Raw genomic sequence first — 22,516 nt, 5'->3', positions numbered from 1 at the left:
TCAGGTCCTTGAGCCATTCCTCATCATACTTATTCTCCAGAACCTTCACCACCTCCCCTGGTGCAGCTTGAGGCCGTTTCCTCTTGTCCCATCACTTGTTCCTTGGGAGCAGAGCCCAGCCCCTCCTGGCTCCATCCTCCTGTCAGGCACTTGTCGGGAGCCATCAGGTCCCCCCTGAGCCTTCTCTTCTCCAGACTGAACCCCACGGTCCCTCAGCCGTTCCCCATCACACTTGGGCTCCAGGCCCTGCACCAGCTCCATTCCCTTCTCTGGCCCCGCTCCAGCCCCTCAATGTCTCTCTTGTAGTGAGGGGCCCAGAGCTGAGCACAGGATTCGAGGTGCGGCCTCACCAGTGCCCAGTGCAGGGGCACAATCACTGCCCTGGCGCTGCTGCCGCACTGGTGCTGCTTCAGGCCAGGGTGCTGGTGGCTTCCTGGCTGCCTGGGCACAAGCTGCTCATGTTCAGCTCCATCAGTCAGCACCCCCAGGACCTTTTCCATGAGCAGTTCCCAGCCACTCTTCCCAAGCCTGGAGCGTTGCAGGAGGTTGTTGTGGCCCAAGTGCAGAGCCTGGCACTTTACCTTGTTGAACATCATCCCACTGGTGACATCCCATGGGTCCAGTCTGTCCAGATCCCTCTGCAGAGCTCCCTACCCTCCAGCAGATCAACACTCCCACCCAACTTGGTGTTGTTTCCAAATATACAGAGGGTGCCCTTGATCCTCTTATCCAGATCATCAGTGAAGGTATTAAACAACACTGGCCCTAACACTGAGCCCTGAGGGACACCACTAGTGACTGGTCACCAGCTAGATGTGACACCATTCACCACCACTCTTTGGGCTTGGCCATCCAGCCACTTTCCAATCCAGTGAAGAATCATCCTGTCCAGGCCATAGGCCACGTCCTCCATTTGTCCAGGAGCAAATTGTATGAGACAGTGTCAGATGCTTAAATCCAAATACAGGATGTTTATAGCCTTTCCCTCATCAACCAGGCAGGTCACCTTATCATAGAAGGAGATACTCTGGAACCTGCCCACTAGACCAGGATGGCTGATAGATGACTGAGGGTGGCTTGGAAAGCTCCTCTGCCTGCCCCTTCAGCACTCTTGGGCAGAACCCATTAGGTCCCATAGACTTGTGCACATCTAAGTGGAGCAGGAGGTTGCTAACCATTTCTTCCTCAATTACGGGGACTTCAGTCTGTTCCCCATCTCTGCCATCCAAATCAGGGTACTGAGTACCCTGGGGATGGCTGGTGTGACTATTAAAGACTGAGGTAAAGGCAGCGTTATGTAACTCAGCCTTTTCGTCATCCTCAGTCACTAGGCTTTCCGTAGAATCCAGCAGAGGATGAAGGTTTTCCTTGGCCCTCCTGTTACTGCTAATATATTTGGAAAAATACTTTTTATTATTTTTTATGGCAGTGGCCATATTTATTTCCATCTGTGCCTTTGCCTTTTTAACTTTCTGTCTACATAACCTAACAACATCCTTAAACTTTTCATGGGGTAACAGTCCCTTCCTCCACAGGTGATAAACTGTCTTTTCCTGAGTTCTAGCACTATCTCCCTGTTCAGCCCCACTGGTCTTTCCCACCAGTTTGATTTTCAGCACATGGGTACCGCTCACTCCTGCGCCTCAAGGATTTCATTCTTGAAGAGTGTCCACCCCTCCTGGACCCGTTTGTCCTTCAGTAATGTTTTGAGGGAATTCTGTGAACCAACATCATAAACAGGCTGAAGTCAGCCCTCCAGAAGTGTAAGGTGGTGATTTTGCTGACCTTCTTCCGGACTTCGCCAAGGATTGAAAATTCAGTCATTTCGTGATCACTTTGCCCAAGATGTTCCCAACCATCATTTCACCTGCCAACAGCAAACATAGCCAGGCATCTCCCCTAGTTGGCTCACTACCAGCTTGGTCAGGAATTTATCTTCCACACCCTCCAAAAACCTCCTGGATTGTTTCTTCTCTTCTGTGTTGTACTTCCAGCAGACATCTGGTAGGTTGAAGTCCCCCACGAGAACAAGGGCAAGCAATGGTGAAACTTCTCCCAGTTGTTTGAAGAACACTTCATCTGTAGCTTGGTCCTGGCTGAGTGGTCTGTAACAGACTCCTGCCAGGATACCAGCTTGGTTGGCCTTCCCCTGATCTTCACCCACAAACATTCAGCCTTCTCACTCACAACATTGAGTTCAAGGCAGTCAATGCACTCCCTACCATACAATGCAACCCCACCACCTCTCTTTTCTTGTCTGTCCCTTCTGAAGATCGTGTAGCCATCCATTGCAGCACTCCAATCATGTGAAACATCCCACCACATTTCTGTGATGGTGATTATGTCATGATTTGCCTGGAAGCACAATGGCTTCCAGTTCCTCCTGTTGTCCATGCTGCGGGCATTGGCATAAATGCATTCAAGTTGCCCTGTGCATCTGGACTCCAGCAGTGGCACGCTACCCCATCACTCATTTCTAGAGAGCCTGGTGTTATCCTCTTCCCCTTCAAACCTAGTTTAAAGCCCTGTCTATGAGTCCTGCTAGCTCTTGGGCTAGAATCCTTTTTCCCCTTTAGCACAGGCATAGCCCACCTGCTGCTGGCAGGCCTGGTGCTGCATAAACTGACCCATGGTCAAAAAAACCCAAATTCTGGTGCTGACACCAGTCACGGAGCCGGGAACTAATTAATGTGATTTTTCTGAGGTAACCATTATCATTGTTTGTGACTGGCAGGAGGGACAAGAACACTACTTGGGCTCCCGAATCCTGAACCAGTCCCCCCTCAATGCCCTGAAGTCCTTCTTGAGTCTCCTCAGGCCTCTTGAAGAGATTTCTTCATTGCTCACCTGGAAGCCTAATAAAGGATAGTAACCACAGGGCTGTACCAGATGAGTGAGTTTTCTGGTGAGGTCCCTCATTCTGACCCTAGGAAGGCGGCAGAGTCTGATCAGGCAGGCATATGGGGCCCTCTGTTCCCCTTAAGGTAGTCACACTGAAAGGGCTGTTATCATCAGCTCTGTGTCCAAGTGGAGATCAGTGATGAATGGAGTTTCTCAGGGGCTGGTATTGGGACTGGTGCTGTTCAACATGGACAGTGGGATCGAGCACCCTCAGCAAGTTTGCCAATGACACCAAGCTCTGTGGTGCGGTCAACACCTTGGAGGGAAGGGATGGGATCCAGAGGCACCTGGATAGGCTGGAGAGGTGGCATCGTGCAAACCTCATGGAGTTCAACAAGGCCAAGTGCAAGGTCCCGCCCTTAGGTCACAGCAGTCTCAAACACAAAGACATTCTGGGTGGAGAATGGACTGAGAGCAGCCCTGAGGAGGACTCAGGGGTGCTGATTGACAAGAAGCTCCCCATGACCCAGCTTCAGTGTGTGCTGAGCCTGGAACCCCCCTGTGTGCTGGGCTGCACCCCCAGAGCATGAGCAGCAGCTCAGGGAGGGGATCCTGCCCCTCTGCTGTGCTCTGGGGAGACCCCCCCTGCAGTCCTGATCCAGCTCTGGGGCAGCAGCACAAGAGGGACGTGGAGCTGCTGGAGCGAGGCCAGAGGAGGCCATGGAGATGCTGCGAGGGCTGGAGCAGCTCTGCTCTGGAGCCAGGCTGAGAGAGCTGGGCTGGGGCAGCCTGGAGAAGAGAAGGCTCCTGAAGGGGAGACCTGAGAGCAGCTCCAGTGCCTGAAGGGGCTGCAGGGAACCTGGAGAGGGGCTTGGGACAAGGGCCTGTAGGGACAGGCCAAGGGGAATGGCTTTAACCTGCCCGAGGGGAGACTGAGATGAGCTCTTAGGCAGAAGCTCTTCCCTGTGAGGGTGCTGAGGCGCTGGCACAGGGTGCCCAGAGAAGCTATGGCTGCCCCATCCCTGGCAGTGCTCAAGGCCAGGTTGGACACAGGGGCTTGGAGCAAGCTGCTCCAGTGGAAGGTGTCCTTGCCCGTGGTGGGGGGTTGGAACTGGATGAGCCTTAATGTCCCTTCCAACACAAACCATTCTGTGGTTCTGTGATTTCCAGAAGCATCTGGTGATTTTCTGCCCCGTTGCAGATGTCTCGAAATACGTAATTTGTAAACGGAAACTACACAGCAGTATGAGCATAATGAGAAGAAAAGTATTTGAAATACCTTTGTTTCTCATGCATCTGCCTATAGAAGTGTCTCTCAGTGTGTCTATATTTCATGTACAGCATCGAGGCCTCATTTCTACTTCCTGTCCCAGACAGGATGAAATATAAAGCAAGTCATAAACCACAGAATAACAGTCTCCTGAGCCCACTGGTTTTGTTGCTTTTTCTTCCAGCCCTTCGTGTTTCAGAAGCAAATGAAGGCTCCAGTGGTTCAGTGAGCAGGCTAGCCACAGGCCTTCACTTTGCAGTCACTTAGGTCTAGGTAGGAGTTGTACTCTTCTTCCACCAAAATTTTAAAGTTGGAGGAAACTGTCAAGATTTAGAGAGTTAAATGCAGCTGTAGGGTAAAAGCACAATAGTGGTCAAAACAACCCAGTCTGAAAGAAGTTACTGTAGATCCTGCCTCTGAACTTGATTTTTTGCAAGTGTTTTTGCATGTCAGGTTTACCAGGTTCAAAACAGAGCTGGGTACAGGAAGAAAGATTAAAGTGCATTAGTATTAAGAAAGTTGAAGATAGGGCAGCTTTGTACTTCCCTCTTAGCATACATCAGCAGTAAATACTGTAGCTTGTGTAATAAAGGACCCAGATGCGAAGTGACACATTTATCTTTGATGAACAAGGTTTGTAAATGACAATGCATGTCCTTGTTTTCTACAAAAGTCTCTCTTTTCAGATGGTGATAGGTAAAGTATGTGGCAAGGTCAACCTGAGCCACTGCTGGGTGCGATTAGGTACTGTGCAGCAGGGTCCCATGGTTTCATAGGGATGGAAAGCTACGGACTGCTTAATTCTTTCCCAGTGTCAACAGTTAAATAATATAATACTGAGTAAGTCATTCTTATGTAATTGCTCATTGGAATTTGCCAAGTAATAAAGAAAATATGTTTTCATTTTTATTATCTTTTCTACAGCTGCAATAGCAATGTTTCAAATTCTTGTGTTCTCACTATATTCTCATAATGTTGAGAAATGTTATGAAACATTTCTGGTATTCATCAAATCTAAAGGCCTCTTTATACAGGGCTTTTTTTTATTAATGAAGTTACTATTAAATACTTATTGTATGCTACAGCACAAGTTAAAATACAGTGCTCTGAAAGAAAAGCTCATGTGTAACTCGTAACAAATCTTGGCCAATATAACACCCTTTCTGCTATCTTTCCTTTGTTAAATATATGGGTTGTGTATTTGTGCTAGTGAACATTGTCTAGGCTGTTTCACATCGAGGAGGAAGTCAAATACGAGATTCATTAGAGGAAGTGTTCAGCTGGAGTCTTACCTGTATTAAAGAAATATGCATGTGGGTGACGATGGATATTCCTGTTGAAGTACAAAAAATTAACCAATTTCTACATGAACCAGTACATTCAGTTCATGTTAGAGGAACTTCAGTATTTTTCCTGCGCAGGCACGTGTAGGTATCAGTTGAAAGCAAAAAACTGGTTTTGTTCAGCATTTACCAGCATTATCTTCCAGTCATGTCTCACAAGGCTAATAGTGCCTTCATTTACTCCCTTGCCATTCCAGTAACACTAGTGATGATATTACCATCAGAATCAAAAGACTTGTTGTGCTATATGCAAATTCTAATAAGGAGAGAAAAAATAGGTTGACCAGTGAGTAAATGCTCTGATCTAAGAACTGAAGAGGAACCCATCCCTAGCCAGTGGAAGAAAAATCAGTCTTCTGAAACAATTAATAGCATTAGTATAAAAATCAGAGTGAGAAATGGCTGACTTTAGCCTATATATATGATATAAATAACAAAGTTACTCTGTAGGTTGCTGCTGATCAGTAAAAGCTTTTCAAATTGCCTTAATTACATGCCTGCTTTGGAGGAGTCTGTTAGAACCTGAGAGGAACATTTGTGCCGGTGATTCATCTGAGGCATTGTTCAGTTAGTGTAATTCAGTGGGACTGGTTACATCCGGTTCTTCACAAGAAAAGTGAAATTCTGCACTCTGCTTTTGGTGGGGGAAGGCTCAGATTTGCAGGAATTCTGGTTTGCTGAGCAGTTAGTGTGTGTGTGTGTGTATGGGGCTGTGGTGATTTTCCTGAATGAATAAATCTTTCTGGCTGTGCTTTCCCAGGCTGGATTCCAGAGTATCCTATGTACTTGTATACAAGTTTGAAACATTGCATTGCAGCCATAGAAAAGATAATGAAAATTAAAAGAGCCAATCCAATTAGAAGTATTAGTGTGGGTTTGGTGTGTAAAGCCAGGGTGCTTTCAGCAGCCCTGCTGAAAAACAGTGAACTTTCCTCTGTTCCTAGGGAGGCTGAAAGATGGGATTGAGGTGTCAGCTTTTAAAACTGATATTTTATTTTTCTTAATTGGCCTGAAAACCTGTTTTAGTGACTTCTGCAGGTTAGTTGTAACCACTGAGGTGAGAGTTTAGAGTGAGTGGCAAGATTTCCCTAATTGCTGGTGCCACCAGCCTCTGCTCAGTTTAATTGCTGCTGCCTTTCCTCACACCCCCACATGCCCACATCCTGTGTTAAAGAAAAGCTTTGAAGAAGGGGAAATTTGTTGAGCAGATTGTTCTCTCTCCAGTGGATTTAAGCTGTGACTTAGTATGTGCTAGTACTTTAGAGGGAAAGGGGGGTTGTCAAGGAGTCCCGAATCTGTGTAACAAAGGGCCTGTCCTCACCTGGTTGATCTTCAGAAAAACTAAAATATCTCTTCTCTTTGACTTAGAGAAATGTTTCTTCTCCCAGTAGCGTGTTAAATGAACGTGCTAAGCAAGCAAAAATGAAGTTACCAAACCTCTTCTCATGAAAGAGTTGTGCCAGAGGAACGTGATGCAGGCACATCCTTGGGGCATGTGTCTCCAAGCAGACACTGGCTGGGGGTGCCCTGGGCTTCCTGTTCCCTTGCACACAGCCATCCTGACTAGTAAGGAGGAATAATACTTATTTAACAAAAGAGAAAAAAAAAACAGGCGGTCTGCTTGAAGCTTTCTGTGAAACTGTATTTTTGTAAACTGCACATTGTGATGTTCATGGTCTTCAGTTTATCAGAAAATTGTACAATTGAGTTTAATTACACCTCTGCTCTGGAGCCAGGCTGAGAGAGCTGGGCTGGGGCAGCCTGGAGAAGAGAAGGCTCCTGAAGGGGAGACCTGAGAGCAGCTCCAGTGCCTAAAGGGGCTGCAGGAAAGCTGGAGAGGGGCTTTGGCCAAGGGCCTGTAGGGACAGGCCAAGGGGAATGGCTTTAACCTGCCAGAGGGGAGACTGAGATGAGCTCTTAGGCAGAAGCTCTTCCCTGTGAGGGTGCTGAGGCACTGGCACAGGGTGCCCAGAGAAGCTGTGGCTGCCTCATCCCTGGCAGTGCTCAAGGCCAGGTTGGACACAGGGGCTTGGAGCAAGCTGCTCTAGTGGAAGTTGTCCCTACTCGTGGCAGGGGTTGGAACTGGGTGAGCTTTAAGGTCCCTTTCAACCCAAAACACTGTGTTATTCTCTGAGTGACTTTGTGTGCTAGCTTAGGTGCTTAGCTTAAGAGGCTGAACATGCTTGGCTATCTAGGCAGATGATAGAAAGTGCCTGCTGCCCAGAGCAGTTGATAGTAGATCAGGTGTCCATGTTGTCTTGAGTAGCTTTATATTTCATCATGGGCTGGAAGAGAGCCTAAAGAAACTCCTTATTTCAGCATTTGAAGTCGGATGGTGCAGAAATCCACTGTCAGCACCATTCACTTCTTCAATCAAGCCATTTTCCCCAAAAACTTCACATTTCCTCCCCGTGAACAGAAGAGTACAACACACTCACTAGGTCAACAGCATTTACCTTGCTTAACCAAGTCATGTTGCAGTGGGGGTGGGGGGGAAGAGGTGAGTGCTGGAAGGAAAGCTGCTCCTGAGAAGCCCACATAGAATCACAGAATAGTTTATGTCGGAAGGGACCTTCAAAGCTCATCCAGTCCAATGCCCCTGCAATAAGCAGGGACATCTTCAAGCAGATCAGGTTGCCAGTTGCTCTTCCCCCTTACCAGAGGGCGGTGAGATGAAGTCACTCAGTGGCAGGAAGGGCACAGGCGGGCAGAGAGGGACGTGGGGAGCTGGCTTTAGCAACCTGAGATCACATAATGCCACCCCAGAACCACCCAGTGGCTGGGCCATCCACCCACCGCACACCATCAGCAGAGTTAATGGGAATTCTTTCCTAAAAAGGTGTGAATCCGACAGGGCTCCTGGTCAGCAGGAGATCTCTGTGAGTTGATTTGCAATCTTTAAAAGGAAAAGAAAAAAAGTCACAGAATTGTACTTTTCATTTCAGAGTGATTCCTGTAGGAAATCTTCCAAATCCAAGCGAGACAAGGAGAAACAGGCTTGCAAGAGCTGCAGTGAAAGCTTCAACTCCATCACCAAAAGGCGGCACCACTGTAAGCAGTGTGGGGCAGTAAGTATCAGGATGCACTAAGCTCTTTAGATTCTTCTGCTGAGATTGTTGAAGAGATTTGTTAATGTTTTCCAGTGCAGGAACTACAAGATGTTCTGGTTTGTGGCAGGTCATTGACAGCAGATCTTTCCACTTGCTTTACTCCCTAGAATCAGGGAAAAAAAAGAGCAAAACTCTGGGGCAAGGGGCATAGTCTGTGCTGGTTTAAAGACAAATGCAGTGCCTCAGTGGATAACAGGACAGGTAGTGCTCCTTAGGGATGTCAGTATCTGGGGAGGGAGCTGTCCCCTATATTTCGTGTGCAGAAACAGAATGGCCGCCTGACAGCCTTACTTCATAAAGCAGCTCTTTCTAGGATGAACAGTGAGCATACAATATTAAAGATAGGTGGGATCTTCTTCCCCTGACGCAGAGTTGTCAAGAATTGCTTGTGCCGAAGTTGTTTTGTCCTGCTTGAAAAGTCATAAAAAAAACAGTTCTGGAGATTCCAAGCCATGTTACTGAAGGCACTTGGCCACCCTTCCTCAGTGCCGTTCACTGACAGCTTTATTCCTGGGGGTTTTTCTCTGCAAATCACCACAGCCAAAATGAGATTGATTGCTGCAAATGACTTGAAACCTGCCTACTGTGACTTCAGTTGTACAGTTCAGTGTTTCTAATGTAACTAGTACAGAATAGTGTTACTTAAATACCACTATTCATTTGAACTGCAGAAAAATTTTCAGCTGAAGAGAGACACCTAAGTGCGTAATTAAGATCTTTAAAGAAACCTCAGTTCCAGCAATCGGGATAAAATTGCTGTGGAGGAGACACTTTTTGCACTTGGGGTGGGATTTTCAACCTTCTTGGTTTATTTTATTAATGATTACTAAAATCATGAAATACATTTATGTAAATTTAAAATGTTGCATTGCAAATATTAGCTTCCCCCATGGCCAGAGAGATAACAAGAATTGCATTATTAGTAATCTGCTGTTAAACAGTGGTTGGTTGTGCTGTGTTTAGTGATGTGGCAATGGCATTCAAATTAAAGAAGTTAATTTGTGAAGTGTCAGCCACCTTTACTCTCAGAATCAGTCCTTCCTAGACCATTGGATGATTGGCATTCAAAAGCACAAATTCCTTTGTCAGCCTAAGCCCTTTTGGACTCCTGAAGGCTTATAGGAAAAGAAAAACAAACTTGCATGATGTTAATCATCAAGTATTTCCCAAAAGGCATGTGTTTTCTTTAGTTAGATATATTGGTACACAGCATGGGATCACAAACCCATTAATTATTAATGGAGGTAAATAAAGTAAATATTCGATTGGTCTCTCTTATGCTTACATTAGTTTTCTGGATTTTGCTTTAATGACAACCATTCTGCAAGTCACTTTCTTTGTGTTTTGATGATTTGTAATAGAGCACCATCTTTCTGATGCAGGTGATCTGCGCAAAATGCTCTGAGTTTAAACCACTTGCAGATAACAGCCGTCATAATCGAGTGTGTAAAGAGTGTTTTCTGCAGTTACCAGCAAGCCCTTGCAGCCCTGGAGTGGAAGCAGTGGGAGAACACAAGAAAAGACTAGCTGCAGAGGTACAGAATTTAGCTAAGAAACTTAGGGTGTGTCAGCTGCTTGAGTCTTGTTTGAAATAAAGTTGTTTGATTATCTTTTTTCCCCACCATGGTATTTGACCCTTTAGTCTCTAAGTTACATTGAATGTCACGAAGCTCGACTGCTGTTTGCAAATAGCAAAAGTTCATCAGAGGATGCTGATTACAGTGGGTTGCAGACAGGTGCTGCAGCTGAGCTTCAGATTTCAAAGTGAAAAAAATAAGAGGAAAAACTTCTAGCTTTTTTTTTTCTTATGGTGCATTTCAAATCCTGAGTTGTGCTCAGTAACTGTTGGCAAAATAAGGCTTGTTTTTTTCACTTTTAACTCCATCTAGAAGATACTTCTGCACTCTTTATTTCGCATCCTGTCAGAATCTCATTGAAATGAATTTTGCCTTAGTTGCTTATGTAAAAGCATGGCATCCTTCTGAAAGACCATCAGGATTTGCTGAAACTTTCTCAAACATGCTATAATGCAGACTCTTTCCTGCAATGTGACTTCCACAAATTATATACTATGTGAACTACTGCTTCACAATTGCCACAGATATCACCAAGCTTTACAACCATGGTAGCAGCACATCCTACCTGTATTTTTCACAAGAACAGAAACATGTTGGCAAACGGCTTTGTTTTATCCTTACCCACAACAACTGAACCTTCTCTTACCAATACCCATTTTAGACTACAAGCAGAGCTGTGAGTACCATTACCTGCCGCACTTTTCATGGGCCACCTTAAGAAAAAGGTTTTTATTTTACCTGTGAAATACAGCCAGAAGTCACTGCATGTATAAAAGAGGACATTCATCTCAATTGGAAGTGGACCCACAGGGACGCTGCGCTCCTGAAAGAGACACTGACACTCTTGAGAATTTAACTTCGTTGCAAACCATCATTCCCTCTGATATGGTGATGTGTACCATCCTGCTTTGAGCACTGCATGAAGAACTGGGGAACAGTTGCAGGCTATACTGAAAAACATCTTTCTGGAAGCCACCCCTCAGAGCCATTACACTGCTCCTAGACTGTTATATTCCTTAGCAGAACCAAACTATATGGAATATAGATAGACTGAGCAGGAAATGGAAACCTGACAGTGCATATCTAGAGCTCCTGCTGTAAATGCTTTCTCAAATAGTCTTCTTAGACCCTGCACCACTGCTTCCCAGCATGTCATATTTCTTTCCAGGCTACTAAATATACCTATGCAGGTAAAATTACAGCAGAGTGAATCCTGCTGCTCAGGTATTTTGTACTCAAACACATCCAGAATCTCAGGAATACCAAGTGTGGTAGAGTTACAAATGCACATTGCCCTTTCCTGAACTGCCATGGCTGCAGAGCACTGACGAGATTCTGGATCCATTAAAAACTTCATATATATACTGCACTATATACAGATACATAAGCTATGCCTATAGATGATGAGCACTTAATATGCTCATACTATAGTCTGTGATATCTCCTGATAAACTTTATAGCATGTTTCAACAGAGCTGTTTGCCTGAAAAGTGAAAACCTGCAGCTAACCCAGCCAAGAGCTCTGTTAACCTGAAAACCCATAAAGCAAACCAGGGAAATGTGACCTGTGGCTTGACTCTAGAAAGCAGATTATAGCAAAATATTGTAAAAACCCAAGGAAAAGAGTAATTTTGCTGTCATATGCTGAGGCTTCTAGCCTTCTGCTCAATCTTCAAAGGAGCAGATAAAATGTAAGAAAGTGGCTGTACGAAAAAAAAAAAAAAAAGATCAGAGCTGGATTTTCCTTTCCCGCCTATTTATTTTAAACTTTCTTAACAAGCTTAATGGCAGCTGAGGAGATTGCTACTTTACAGACGTTACTGTCAGATGCTAGGAATCCCCAGGAGATGTCTGTGCAAAGTCTAACGTGAGCAGGAATTTTGGTTTTCTTCCTTTCAGAAGACAAAAATCTCTTTCAATCTCTCTTTGCCCTAGTGCTCTGATTTGGCTCCTGTCTCTCTGCATCCAAGCACAACAGTGTCTGTTAATACACCTTTTGTATTAGTATGAATTCATCCCCCAGCCTACTTTGCTAATCAAGAAAGTAGCTGCATCATCTTCATCACCATTCTCCGTGTACTTGGTGGAGGTGGAATTTGAGTTCGTGTCTTCTGGGAGCACTAGTTCAGCATCTGCCTCTGTTACATGGAATTGTGCAGTTTCTTGGTAGTATATAATAATGATTAAGCTTGTATTCATTTATGTGCTGTCCAGCATTTGCCCTACAGTAGTATTTGACTCTGAACAACTTAAATTAAGTATGCTCTATACTTAATTCTTGAAGCATTTTGCCCACATAAGCATCAATGGAAACAAACAGCTCTCTTCTTGTCTCTTTTTTTTCTCTTTTTTTTTCCCCCCTTTCCTCCAGAAGCAAAGCATCTTGGCAGCTGAAAACAGCCTCTTCAGCAGTTACCTCCAGTTCCTTGAAAAAGGGAAGACTTGGTACAAAATGTGGGTGACCATCCCCAAGACTGAACCTCTTGTTCTGTATCTGCAAGGGAGTAGTCAGGTAAAATGGCATTTGTGGATAACACAGAGCAAAAAGAAAAAAGCATTAAGTTCATATATGTCAAGCTGGCAAATAGGTCAAAGGGTTTGGCTTGGTTTCAACAACAAAAATGAACTTGGTATTCTGAATATATGGCGCAAAGCCTCAGAGATTTCAGATCTTTGCTATCTGCAGTTACTGCTGATACGGTATGAGCAAATGTTTAAGCTCATTGCTTTTCTTCTCAAGTTTTTAACCAGACAGGACAAAATAAGGTTAACGTGGTTGTGTTTTGGGGCATTTTAGAGGTTTCTGACAGGTGTGTTCAAAGGTTTTATTAAGGAAAGCCCTTCCTGGTAAGATGTATAGAGCTGCAAAGCAGTCTGAATATTGCAATTGCTGTTTTTTTAAACCTAGTTCAAGGTTGAGAGGGTGGAAGGTTTCCTGGAAATGTAGATGTTGTTTGGCCTGAAAAATGGACTGTGTCTGGTAAAGCTCCTTGTCAGAGCATCATGGAATTTTATCTTTACTTGAAATAATCACTGTAATGAGTGGGTTCTGTTTTTTTAAAGTGTGTTGTTGAAGCTAACTAGCATTTGTGTGTGATGAAAGTCAAGGGATAGAAATATCTGTATCCAAGATAGACTATCCAAAATAGAAATATCAGTCATGCTTCCTTAGTGCTGAAGGTAAAGAATGACAATGCTGAATACCATACTCAATTTTTATTTGGTGTTTGACACTTTTATATAGAGCTTTGTTTCATCTCCTGGGTGGGATGGAAGAAGAAACGGGTGCGAATTCAGCCTAATCTGCTGTAGGAGTCATGATGTGAAGGGTTTATTTTTTGTTAGCGTCAGTTTGAATGGCTGTAGCAAGGAACAGTCTGGGAGCTAAATATTACTCATTATTTTATACAGGTATTCAGAGTAAAGCTTACCCTGTAGCGAATGTTCAGAAAGAAGAATACATCTTTAAAAGTGCGCTAGTTTTGCTGCTTGTCAGCAAGAGCACCTCTGGTTTTAAATAAGCATGTGTAATGTTTTATGCATAGTGCTTGAAGAGTCTCAAAGCTTAAATGTGGAGCTCCAGACACAGCCCACTTGGCTTTGTCTGGGATTCACACCCCACACTGGGTAAGCTTCCAATTCATCCTGCAGGCAATGGGCTGCCTGCTTTCTCTCCTACTAAACAGGAGATGAATGACTGAAATTACCAGTTAAAGAAGCAAACGGCTTCAGACAGAGCACTGAGATGAATGCATCAAACCCAATCTTCAGATCTCTCTGGAGTCAGAGTCTGGAGAAAGGAAGAATGGTTTAAAAAGCAAAGCAAAGAGAATGGCTTCACTGGAAAACTTTTCAAGTGATGTGAAAGCTGTGTCTCAGCAACAGACGAGCAGAAGCTGTATATCCCATACAAATCAAGGCAGAGTGTCTCACACAGAGGCAAGATTGAGGAAGGTGAGTGGGAGTAGAGGGAAGAAGTCTTAAGTTTTTGGCCTTCCTCACTCAGGAGCAATGTATGTCATAGAATCATAGAATAGTTAGGGTTGGAAAGGACCTCAAGATCATCTAGTTCCAACCCCCCTGCCATGGGCAGGGACACCTCACACTAAACCATCCCACCCAAGGCTTCATCCAACCTGGCCTTGAACACTGCCAGGGATGGAGCACTCACAACCTCCCTGGGCAACCCATTCCAGTGCCTCAGCACCATAACAGGAAAGAATTTCCTCCTTATCTCCAATCTAAACTTCCCTTGTTTAAGTTTTAACCCATTACTCCTTGTCCTGTCACTACAGTCCCTAATGAAGAGTCCCTCCCCAGCATCCCTATAGGCCCCCTTCAGGTACTGGAAGGCTGGTCTGAGGTCTCCACGCAGCCTTCTCTTCTCCAGGCTGAACAGCCCCAGCTTTCTCAGCCTATCTTCATATGGGAGGTGCTCCAGTCCCCTGATCATCCTCGTGGCCCTCCTCTAGACTTGTTCCAACAGTTCCATGTCCTTTTTGTGTTGAGGACACCAGAACTGCACACAGTGCTCCAGGTGAGGTCTCACAAGAGCAGAGTAGAGGGGCAGGATCACCTCCTTCGTCCTGCTGGTCACGCTCCTTTTGATGCAGCCCAGGATACGGTTGGCTTTCTGGGCTGTGAGCGCACGCTAGAGCCGGCTCATGTTCATTTTCTCATCGACCGGCACCCCCAAGTCCTTCTCTGCAGGGCCGCTCTGAATCTCTTCTCTGCCCAACCTGTAGCTGTGCCTGGGATTGCTCTGACCCAGGTGTAGGACCTTGCACTTGTTGTGGTTGAACTTCATAAGGTTGGCATCAGCCCACCTCACAAGCGTGTCAAGGTCCCTCTGGATGGCATCCCTTCCCTCCAGCGTATCAACCGTACCACACAGCTTGGTGTCATCAGCAGACTTGCTGAGGGCGCACTCAATCCCACTGTCCATGTCAGTGACAAAGATGTTGAACAAGACTGGTCCCAACACCGATCCCTGAGGGACACCACTTGTTACTGGTCTCCAGCCGGACACTGAGCCATTGATCACAACTCTTTGTGTGCGGCCAGCCAGCCAGTTCTTTATCCACCGAGTGGTCCACCTATCAAATTGATGTCTCTCCAATTTAGAGACAAGGATGTTGTGTGGGACAGTGTCAAACGCTTTGCACAAGTCCAGGTAGATGACATCAGCTGCTTTACCCTTGTCCACCAGTTCTGTAGCCCCATCATAGAAGGCCACCAGATTGGTCAGGCAGGATTTCCCCTTAGTGAAGCCATGCTGGCTGTCATCAACCACCTCATTGTTTTTCATGTGCCTTAGCATGCCTTCCAGGAGAATGTGCTCCAAGATTTTGCCAGGCACAGAGGTGAGACTGACTGGTCTGTAATTCCCGGGTCTTCCATTTTCCCGTTCTTGAAAATGGGGGTTATATTTCCCTTTTTCCAGTTGTAGGGAACTTCTCCTGACTGCCATGGTTTTTCAAATATGATGTCATCTAAGAGATGGCTGGAAGGAGGACCTGAGAGGAAGAAATGTCTCTTACATGGTTTGACCTTGGAAGATGATTTCTCCTAGTGCCCAATCAATTGTTGCAGGACAGTACAAATTGTAACCCATGGGGTATATATCATCTGCATTTAATGCACAGCAGAATGATGCTCAGTTCTCCATATCCCCTCCTGACAGTTGTGAAAAGTCAGGGTTGGAAGCTGTAGGGGCTTCTGTACTTCAGATACTATGTTCTTTGTTCCATGTCCTGCCAAATTTGATTTTGAGCCTCTATTGATATTATTAGTAAGATCCTATTTTTTAGGGGGAAAGGGTGCCTTTGATTGTTAATTTTATGACAGTCAAATTTAGTGGGTAGTGTCCTCAACAATTTTAGGTGTGAGATAAATCTCCCAGTAAAGCAGGGAAAAAAGCATACGGGACAAGGTTGATTTATCAATAACTAAGCCAAGATTTACTATCAGGAATCAGCAGTTGCAGGCTGAGACTGTAAGGAACAAAAATGAATTCCTTCTTTAAGGGCCTATTATTCCCACTCGTATACTTTTTTCCATTTGCATCCACCTGAAGGAAAAAATTACAAAGCAAATCGCATTCTTTGGTATTAACCCAAGTTAATAATTAACCCAAGTTAATGTTTACAGGGTATACACTTGAATTCTGAGAAAAATCTCTTCTAGAGCCTCTTTTCTGGGGGCTGTGTCTGCAGTCAGTGGGAAACTCTCACATGCTTGAATGTTACTTACCCAGGCATTGTTTTATTTTGTAAAACCACCTCAAAGCATCTCACAAACTTCTTCAGGCCTGCAAATAAGCATAAAAGTTTCAGTGCCTAAAGAAGAGGGGCTTCTTGGGAATAATGTTGCCAAAATGGTATTAAAGGTCTTCAAACACAGGCCAAATGAAGCATGGCTGCAGGAGTTGGGAAGTTGGGAGTTGGGAAGCTCTTCAAAACAACAGAAAGAATACCTGCTTCTTGGCAGGAAGAAGTAAACCAAAGCGAATCTGGAGCTTCTGATGCAATAAAAGCCCTGACAGCATTTGTCTTCTGCACTCCCAGCCCTCACGCCAAAGATGTGCAGAGGGAAATACAACTCACAGGCTTTAAAATAGCAAGAAAACTGCTCTTCTGCTTTAGATTCTTGTTCCAGCAGAATTAATTAATCTGCTGAGCTTTCACAGTTTAAGTAAGTCTTCCATAAGGCAGTAAGGATAAAATTCACAGGTTATTTAGATATGGAAATCATACCGATTTTATCTGTCCTCAGACTGAACAGAGCTTATGCAGCTGTTTTTTAAATGTTGGAGTAGAATTATGAAAGTTTGCTTATAAGCAAAGACCACCTCAAGCTTAATGATCGGGGTTGTTACAGACATTGGTCTGTCTTTCCAAGAGCTCTGGAAGGAGCCTTGTGGAGAACCTGGAGCTTCTGCCCCCACTGGCCTTGTAAAGCGTGCAGCTGCCACCACAGCTCTATCATTAACCTATAGCTGTTGGAGAAATGAAGAATTAGGGAGTCCCAGATAGCTAGAAAAGCAATGAATTTTGGAGAAATATGGAGAGTAAATCTGTACTAGTGAGAGCTCGTGTATGTAATAGTCACCAGGTTGGATCCAAGAGAAAACTGCTTTCTGAACAAAAATCTTTTGTTAATCATGTAGATGTGATTTACTTCTAGAAAATATGGGAGTAGCCGAGTTTGAAGTTGAGCTGAGGGTTTTAGAGAAGTATCTTTTGGGCTTGTCTGTTGACCCTGTTTAGATGAAGCTTTTGTTGGACCTGCACAAAACTCAGCCTTGCCTTTTTCAGGGTCCTGCAGAGCTTTGCATCTTGGCACACCATTGTATCACAAAAGCACAGACAGGTTCAGGCTGGACCTTAAAGCTCAACCAGTTCCAGCCCCCTGCCTTGGGCAGGGACACCTTGCACTAGACCAGGTTGCTCACACCTGATTTTGCTATTGCCAGTATCTAGGTAAACTAGACCTGTGGAGTTTCTGACACCTAGGCACTGCTGGCCTTCTGAGGGTCTGCTGTCCAAAGGGTGCCCAAAGCTTTCCCGTGAGCTGTCTCTGAAGTCTGCCTGTCTTTACCATCTCTGGTACCCTCCTAACCACAAGTGAAATCTGGCTCTCCGTCATGGTGCTGTTAATCTGATGGTTCCTCATTGTTAATTGTTAAATCCAGTGGTTTTTCATGGTCTGTTCAGTGAGTTCGATGTCAGGCTAGGGACTAGCGACTTTCCAAAATACCTTTTCTAAGGTGAACATTGTATCACATGTGTCTGAAATTGGGATTAGATCCTAAGTGTGTAGAGGGTGGAATTTGGATTAAAAGAACAGGGATTTTGTAAGCCTTCTCAAAAGTAGGAGGTGAAGATGGTCCATCAGTGGGTAACCTGTTCAGTGTATTTGTGTGAGAGAGCTCATATGCTGCTGAGAGTTGTGAAGCATGGGAGGCATGTCTGTATTGAGGGGGGCATGAAATAGAACTGCCTCTATGTGTGTTATAATGGCTATAATAGAGCAATAAATAAATGCTGCTGTGATTATCTAGATAAATAACCCATTATATGACACTGCTTAGAGTCATGATGAGTGCACAATGCTTGTGATTACTGACAGTGTTACACATCTAGTAGTTTTTTATATGTCACCCACTATCTCAGGAAAAGGAATGAAATCAATACTAAAGCAAAGCTCTCTTCAGGACTGGGGGTTTTGGTTTGACAGGGTACTGATACCATGCAACCCTAGTATATTGCATACACAAATATTTTTAAAAAGTAACGAAACACCACAGTTAAACCAGCCAAATCCAGTATGCTCTTAAAATGGAATGTGAAGTTTGTCTCTGTAAGGCCTGTAAATCCTACTGAAGCTCTCAGTGTAGGTCCTAAATTCCTTGTGCGTGCAGAATAACCCCTGTATTTGCTGGCCTCCAGGTAGGAGGTGAAGGACTCAGTGGAAAAGAGGGAATTCAGATATGCTCATGGTGCTGAGTGTGTGGTGTGGGGCTGTGCTTCGCCTTTATCTGTCAGTAGCACAGCTGTGCAGAGATAATTGAAATCCCTTCCTTTTGGATCAGGCAGGTACACAGAAATTCGCAAAGGCATCATATTAAGAAAAGGGAGGAAGCAAGACCAAAGGCAGGCTGCTTAATTTGCCTGTGTCTGCACATGTTGGGTAGGTGTAACATGTACAGTTCAAACATCAGTTTACTCTTACGCTGCACTTCTTGGCTACAAACAATATCATTTTCCATTGTCATGGACAACCTCCAGCTTTACATGTGGCAAGTCCTAGTGCCTGTTTTCCTAAACCAAGTTCAGTGAAGCAGGCATGGTTGAGCTTGCATGTGCTCTTGTGCATTTTGTGTTCATGAGTCCCATGCTGCTTTGCTTTAGCACTGCCACATATGCAGGTCTGTTTGAACCCCTGCATGTGCAGACCTCCCTGTTCATACTGATGGCTGTGGTGTCAGGATCTAGAGGTTGTATGCTGCTTGTAAGACAACTGCTTACGCTGAAATATGAACTGAATTCTTCAGTGTTTGACCTAAAGCTGCAGTGAATCTCCTTGAATAGTACTTGGTCTTCAAGAGATGGGTTCTGGCATTTTTGTATAACAGCAAGAAGGAAGCCTGTATTGATTTAATAAAGTGTGTAGACACATTTTTTACTGTGTAGTTTTTTCCCTTTGGTTAATGTATGTGTTTGCACTGATGGGAACAGTTCTGAAACTTGAATTACTTCAGTCTGAGGGTTAGAAAAAAGTTTTTCTTTTTTTGTTTGCCATTGTTCTCAGAGCCGTGGTCCCCTTCCAGATTTACCAAATCATCTGCATTCCATATGGGGTGACAAAAGAACAACTTTGCCACCTCTTCACGGGACACCTTGTTAACTTTGGTATGAGGCTGCTACACAAGTAGCTGCTACAAGAGGCAACAGCTTCTTACAGATAGTTGATGCTCATGTGGTTTATACCTCAGTTTGGGGACCCACCTTTGAAAGTGCTTTGCTGGCATCAGTTGAAATGAGTTGCTTGGTGATGGCATAGTCTTGCCTTGCTGAAGTACACCTTTCCTGAGAGCTTAGAAGAGTTCGTTGATGCTCAAGATCTGACTGTTGGATACCTGTATCGCTCCTTAGATCTTTGAGTTAATTTGGCCTTGAAGGGATGTTCAAGAATCTGAGCTCCAACTCCCCTGACAGCTCTGAAAAGCAGCATAATTAACCCAAGACCTTTTTGAGAAGATTCACCAATTTATTTAAAAGCTGAAATTTTCTTCAGTCTCTTCCCTGGTGGTTGTATTTATGTCTCTCAGTGCCCCACTCTGCTTGTCTCCTTTTAACCAATCCTACAAATGTCCCTTGAAGTTCAAAAGGGACCACAATGACCTGTTCTCAACTCGGTCCAATTGCCTGTACCTAGTTCAAAAGGGTTTTTTGTAAAAGACGGCATGCATTAGTTGTCTGTGAAATTGTATGAGGAAAAGCTCCAGCCTTGCCACTGCTGGATCTATATTCTTGCTGTGAAAGGGAACTTGTTAAATAAGAATACAGCGCCAGTAACTCTTTGCCTTTTGTTGTTCGAAGGTAAGCAGTCAATATAGCCTCTTCTCTGTGTTGTGTGCTACAGTCCTGCCTGACGAGCTGACCGTACATGGCTCTGGAACTGCATTCTTGTGCTGGTTGAGGTGTGTGTGTGCTGGCTCTGCAGGCGCTGGCACTGGCGGGGGGGGGGGGCGGTGTGTCAGCTGGCGGCACGCCCTGGGATGCTCCGGTGCCGGGGGGAGCTGTGGTGTAGCTGCTGCGCCCGAGGCTGTGCCTGGTGACCGTACCCAGGTGTGGTGTAACGCAAACCCAGCCACATTTTACTACTGCAGAGCGAGCTTGGAGCTGTTTGAAATAGGCTTTCGTTAATCCCACTGGGAGGGAATCTTTCATTTCTCCACAGCAGACCTCCGCTCCTCCCGTTTCAAGTACCATTTGTTGCTGAGTTTTTACGTTTGTTCTCTTTTCTAGGATGGACGGAGCCCACGTCCTATTCCTCTGCCTGGATATGAAGTCAGTTTACCAGGTTCTGGTGAGAAGTTTGAAGTAAAGCATATCTTTAAGCTTTGCCAGTCCCAGCAAACTTTATATTTCAGTGCGGAAGATGAAGAACTGCAGATGAAATGGATGGAAATTCTCACCAAAGCAGCCAAAGGGGAAACTGAAGATACAGCTGAAGGGCTCAGCAACCCATAGAGCAAGTTTCATTTAGTTTCTTTCCTACATGCTATAAACCATCATCACTTGAATTTAGTATTCATGGCACTTTGGAATCTGTATGGCTTTATATTTTCATGTGTCTGCATAGGAAATTCAGTGGTTTCTCTCCTTTTACTGTACATTTTTCACATGCAGTAATTCTCTGGCATATATTATGTTAAAGGAAAAAGTAGTTGTAGTTGGTGGTGGTGTCGATGCCAGTTTCAAAACACAAGACAAAGAGAAAAGCATTAATTTTATCAAAGGTAATGGAAAACCATTGGTCTCTTGTTTTCCTAAGTGTATATTTTCCAGTCCTTTTGATTGCTGTTTAGTGCAGGATGTGTATAGTCTGTGATTAGTTCTATAAATGCTGTCTTTTAAGTTAAATGTTGTAAAGGCTTGTGCTGGCCACTGACATTCCATTCTCTGTCCTCTCCCTGCTGGTGAAAGGTCTTTGTGAAGTGTGAGCAATGTCCTGAGTATTTTCCCTTTGCTAAAACTATGTCTCTGCTATTTTGAGATGACCTGTTCACAAGCCAAATACCGTAGAAGGGACTTCTAAAAATTGACTGCAGACTGTGCAGAAAAGAACATTAAGAAGACTCATTGATTTTAAACATTTATAATATTGTTTTGTTTTCTTTTGAAACCAATACCTTCCTTCCTTCTATTTGAACCCATTTTGATGTAAGTGAACAAACATTTTATACTGCAAACTGGGTTATGATCAATAAACAAGAACATTTTTAGTACACGCAGTACAAAAAGGTGACTTTTTTGTTGTATTGGTTAATTTAAAAGTGACCTAGGGTTTATTTATATAATTTGTAAATAATGTTTCATAAGTATTTTAAGAATTTTTTAAGATCTCAGCGTAACACAATTTAGTGCTTAGAACAAGAGATATTTGTATGAACTGCATTTGTAATTTAATTTTCCTGTTCACCTGTATTTGTCTTATTTTCAGAAATAAGTGCTTATCTATTTAAATAAAAATTCATTCAGTTAACTCCTGAGCCAGATTTCCAAGGCACAGCAAGCTTTAGGTCAACATTTAATATAGGTTTAAAGAAAGAAAAAAGAAAAAAAAGGCATGTCTGTTCCTAGTGGTAGTAAGCATGTAGTACTGAGAAAAATGAAATAAAATCCGTCACAGTACTGTATTTTTAAATGGTTTGGTTTAACTTTTGTTTCCTCTTCAGCCTTCTACATGTTCTCATATTGGTAGGAGCAAAGAGCTACTCCATACAGACAGAGTTGGTTAGGAGTGTTGAAAGTTGGTGATCTGCACCAGCCAGTACTTTTACTACTTGTGGGAAAGGATTTGGTTTTTCCCTTGTTTGGGGTTTGTTGGTTTTTTTTACATCAGTGTCATAAATACTATACCTGAAGTCCATGATGCTAAAAATGAGAAGCCATGTATTTAATCAGCTACTGAGGCTCACATCTTCCCCTTCCTCCCTGTCTGCACCCCACTGATCAGTTGCCGTGAAAGGGGTTTCTTGCAGAGTAATATTTACCATACAGTTCATGAAGAGGAATTATTTTCAGCACATGCTATTTCCTCCCCCAGGCTTCCCTGAAAATACAGTAATGTAGAATGCTTGCCTTG

The 22,516-nt window shown here is 44.1% G+C and overlaps 1 protein-coding gene across 9 annotated transcripts in view; it reads left to right on the top strand.

Moving 5' to 3' along the window:
• FGD3 (FYVE, RhoGEF and PH domain containing 3) overlaps nt 1-22,067 on the top strand; it is a 124,386-nt gene extending 102,319 nt beyond the window's left edge. For 5 of the 9 annotated variants that reach the window (XM_065686942.1, XM_065686944.1, XM_065686937.1 and 2 more), the window contains 4 exons: nt 8,400-8,522; nt 9,947-10,099; nt 12,513-12,653; nt 20,674-22,067. In XM_065686942.1, the coding sequence (XP_065543014.1) occupies nt 8,400-8,522; nt 9,947-10,099; nt 12,513-12,653; nt 20,674-20,898 (642 nt within the window). In that variant the 3' untranslated portion in view covers nt 20,899-22,067. Of the gene's footprint in view, nt 1-8,399; nt 8,523-9,946; nt 10,100-12,512; nt 12,654-18,734; nt 18,833-20,244; nt 20,346-20,673 lie in introns of all 9 variants that reach the window. The other 4 variants (XR_010614222.1, XM_065686940.1, XM_065686939.1 and 1 more) reach the window with 4 other exon arrangements.
• The last annotated feature ends 449 nt before the right edge of the window (nt 22,068-22,516 follow it).

This window comes from Lathamus discolor, chromosome 7 (genome assembly GCF_037157495.1).
Source record: "Lathamus discolor isolate bLatDis1 chromosome 7, bLatDis1.hap1, whole genome shotgun sequence".
NCBI lineage: Eukaryota > Metazoa > Chordata > Aves > Psittaciformes > Psittacidae > Lathamus > Lathamus discolor.
This window is presented reverse-complemented; position numbering and strand designations above follow the sequence as displayed.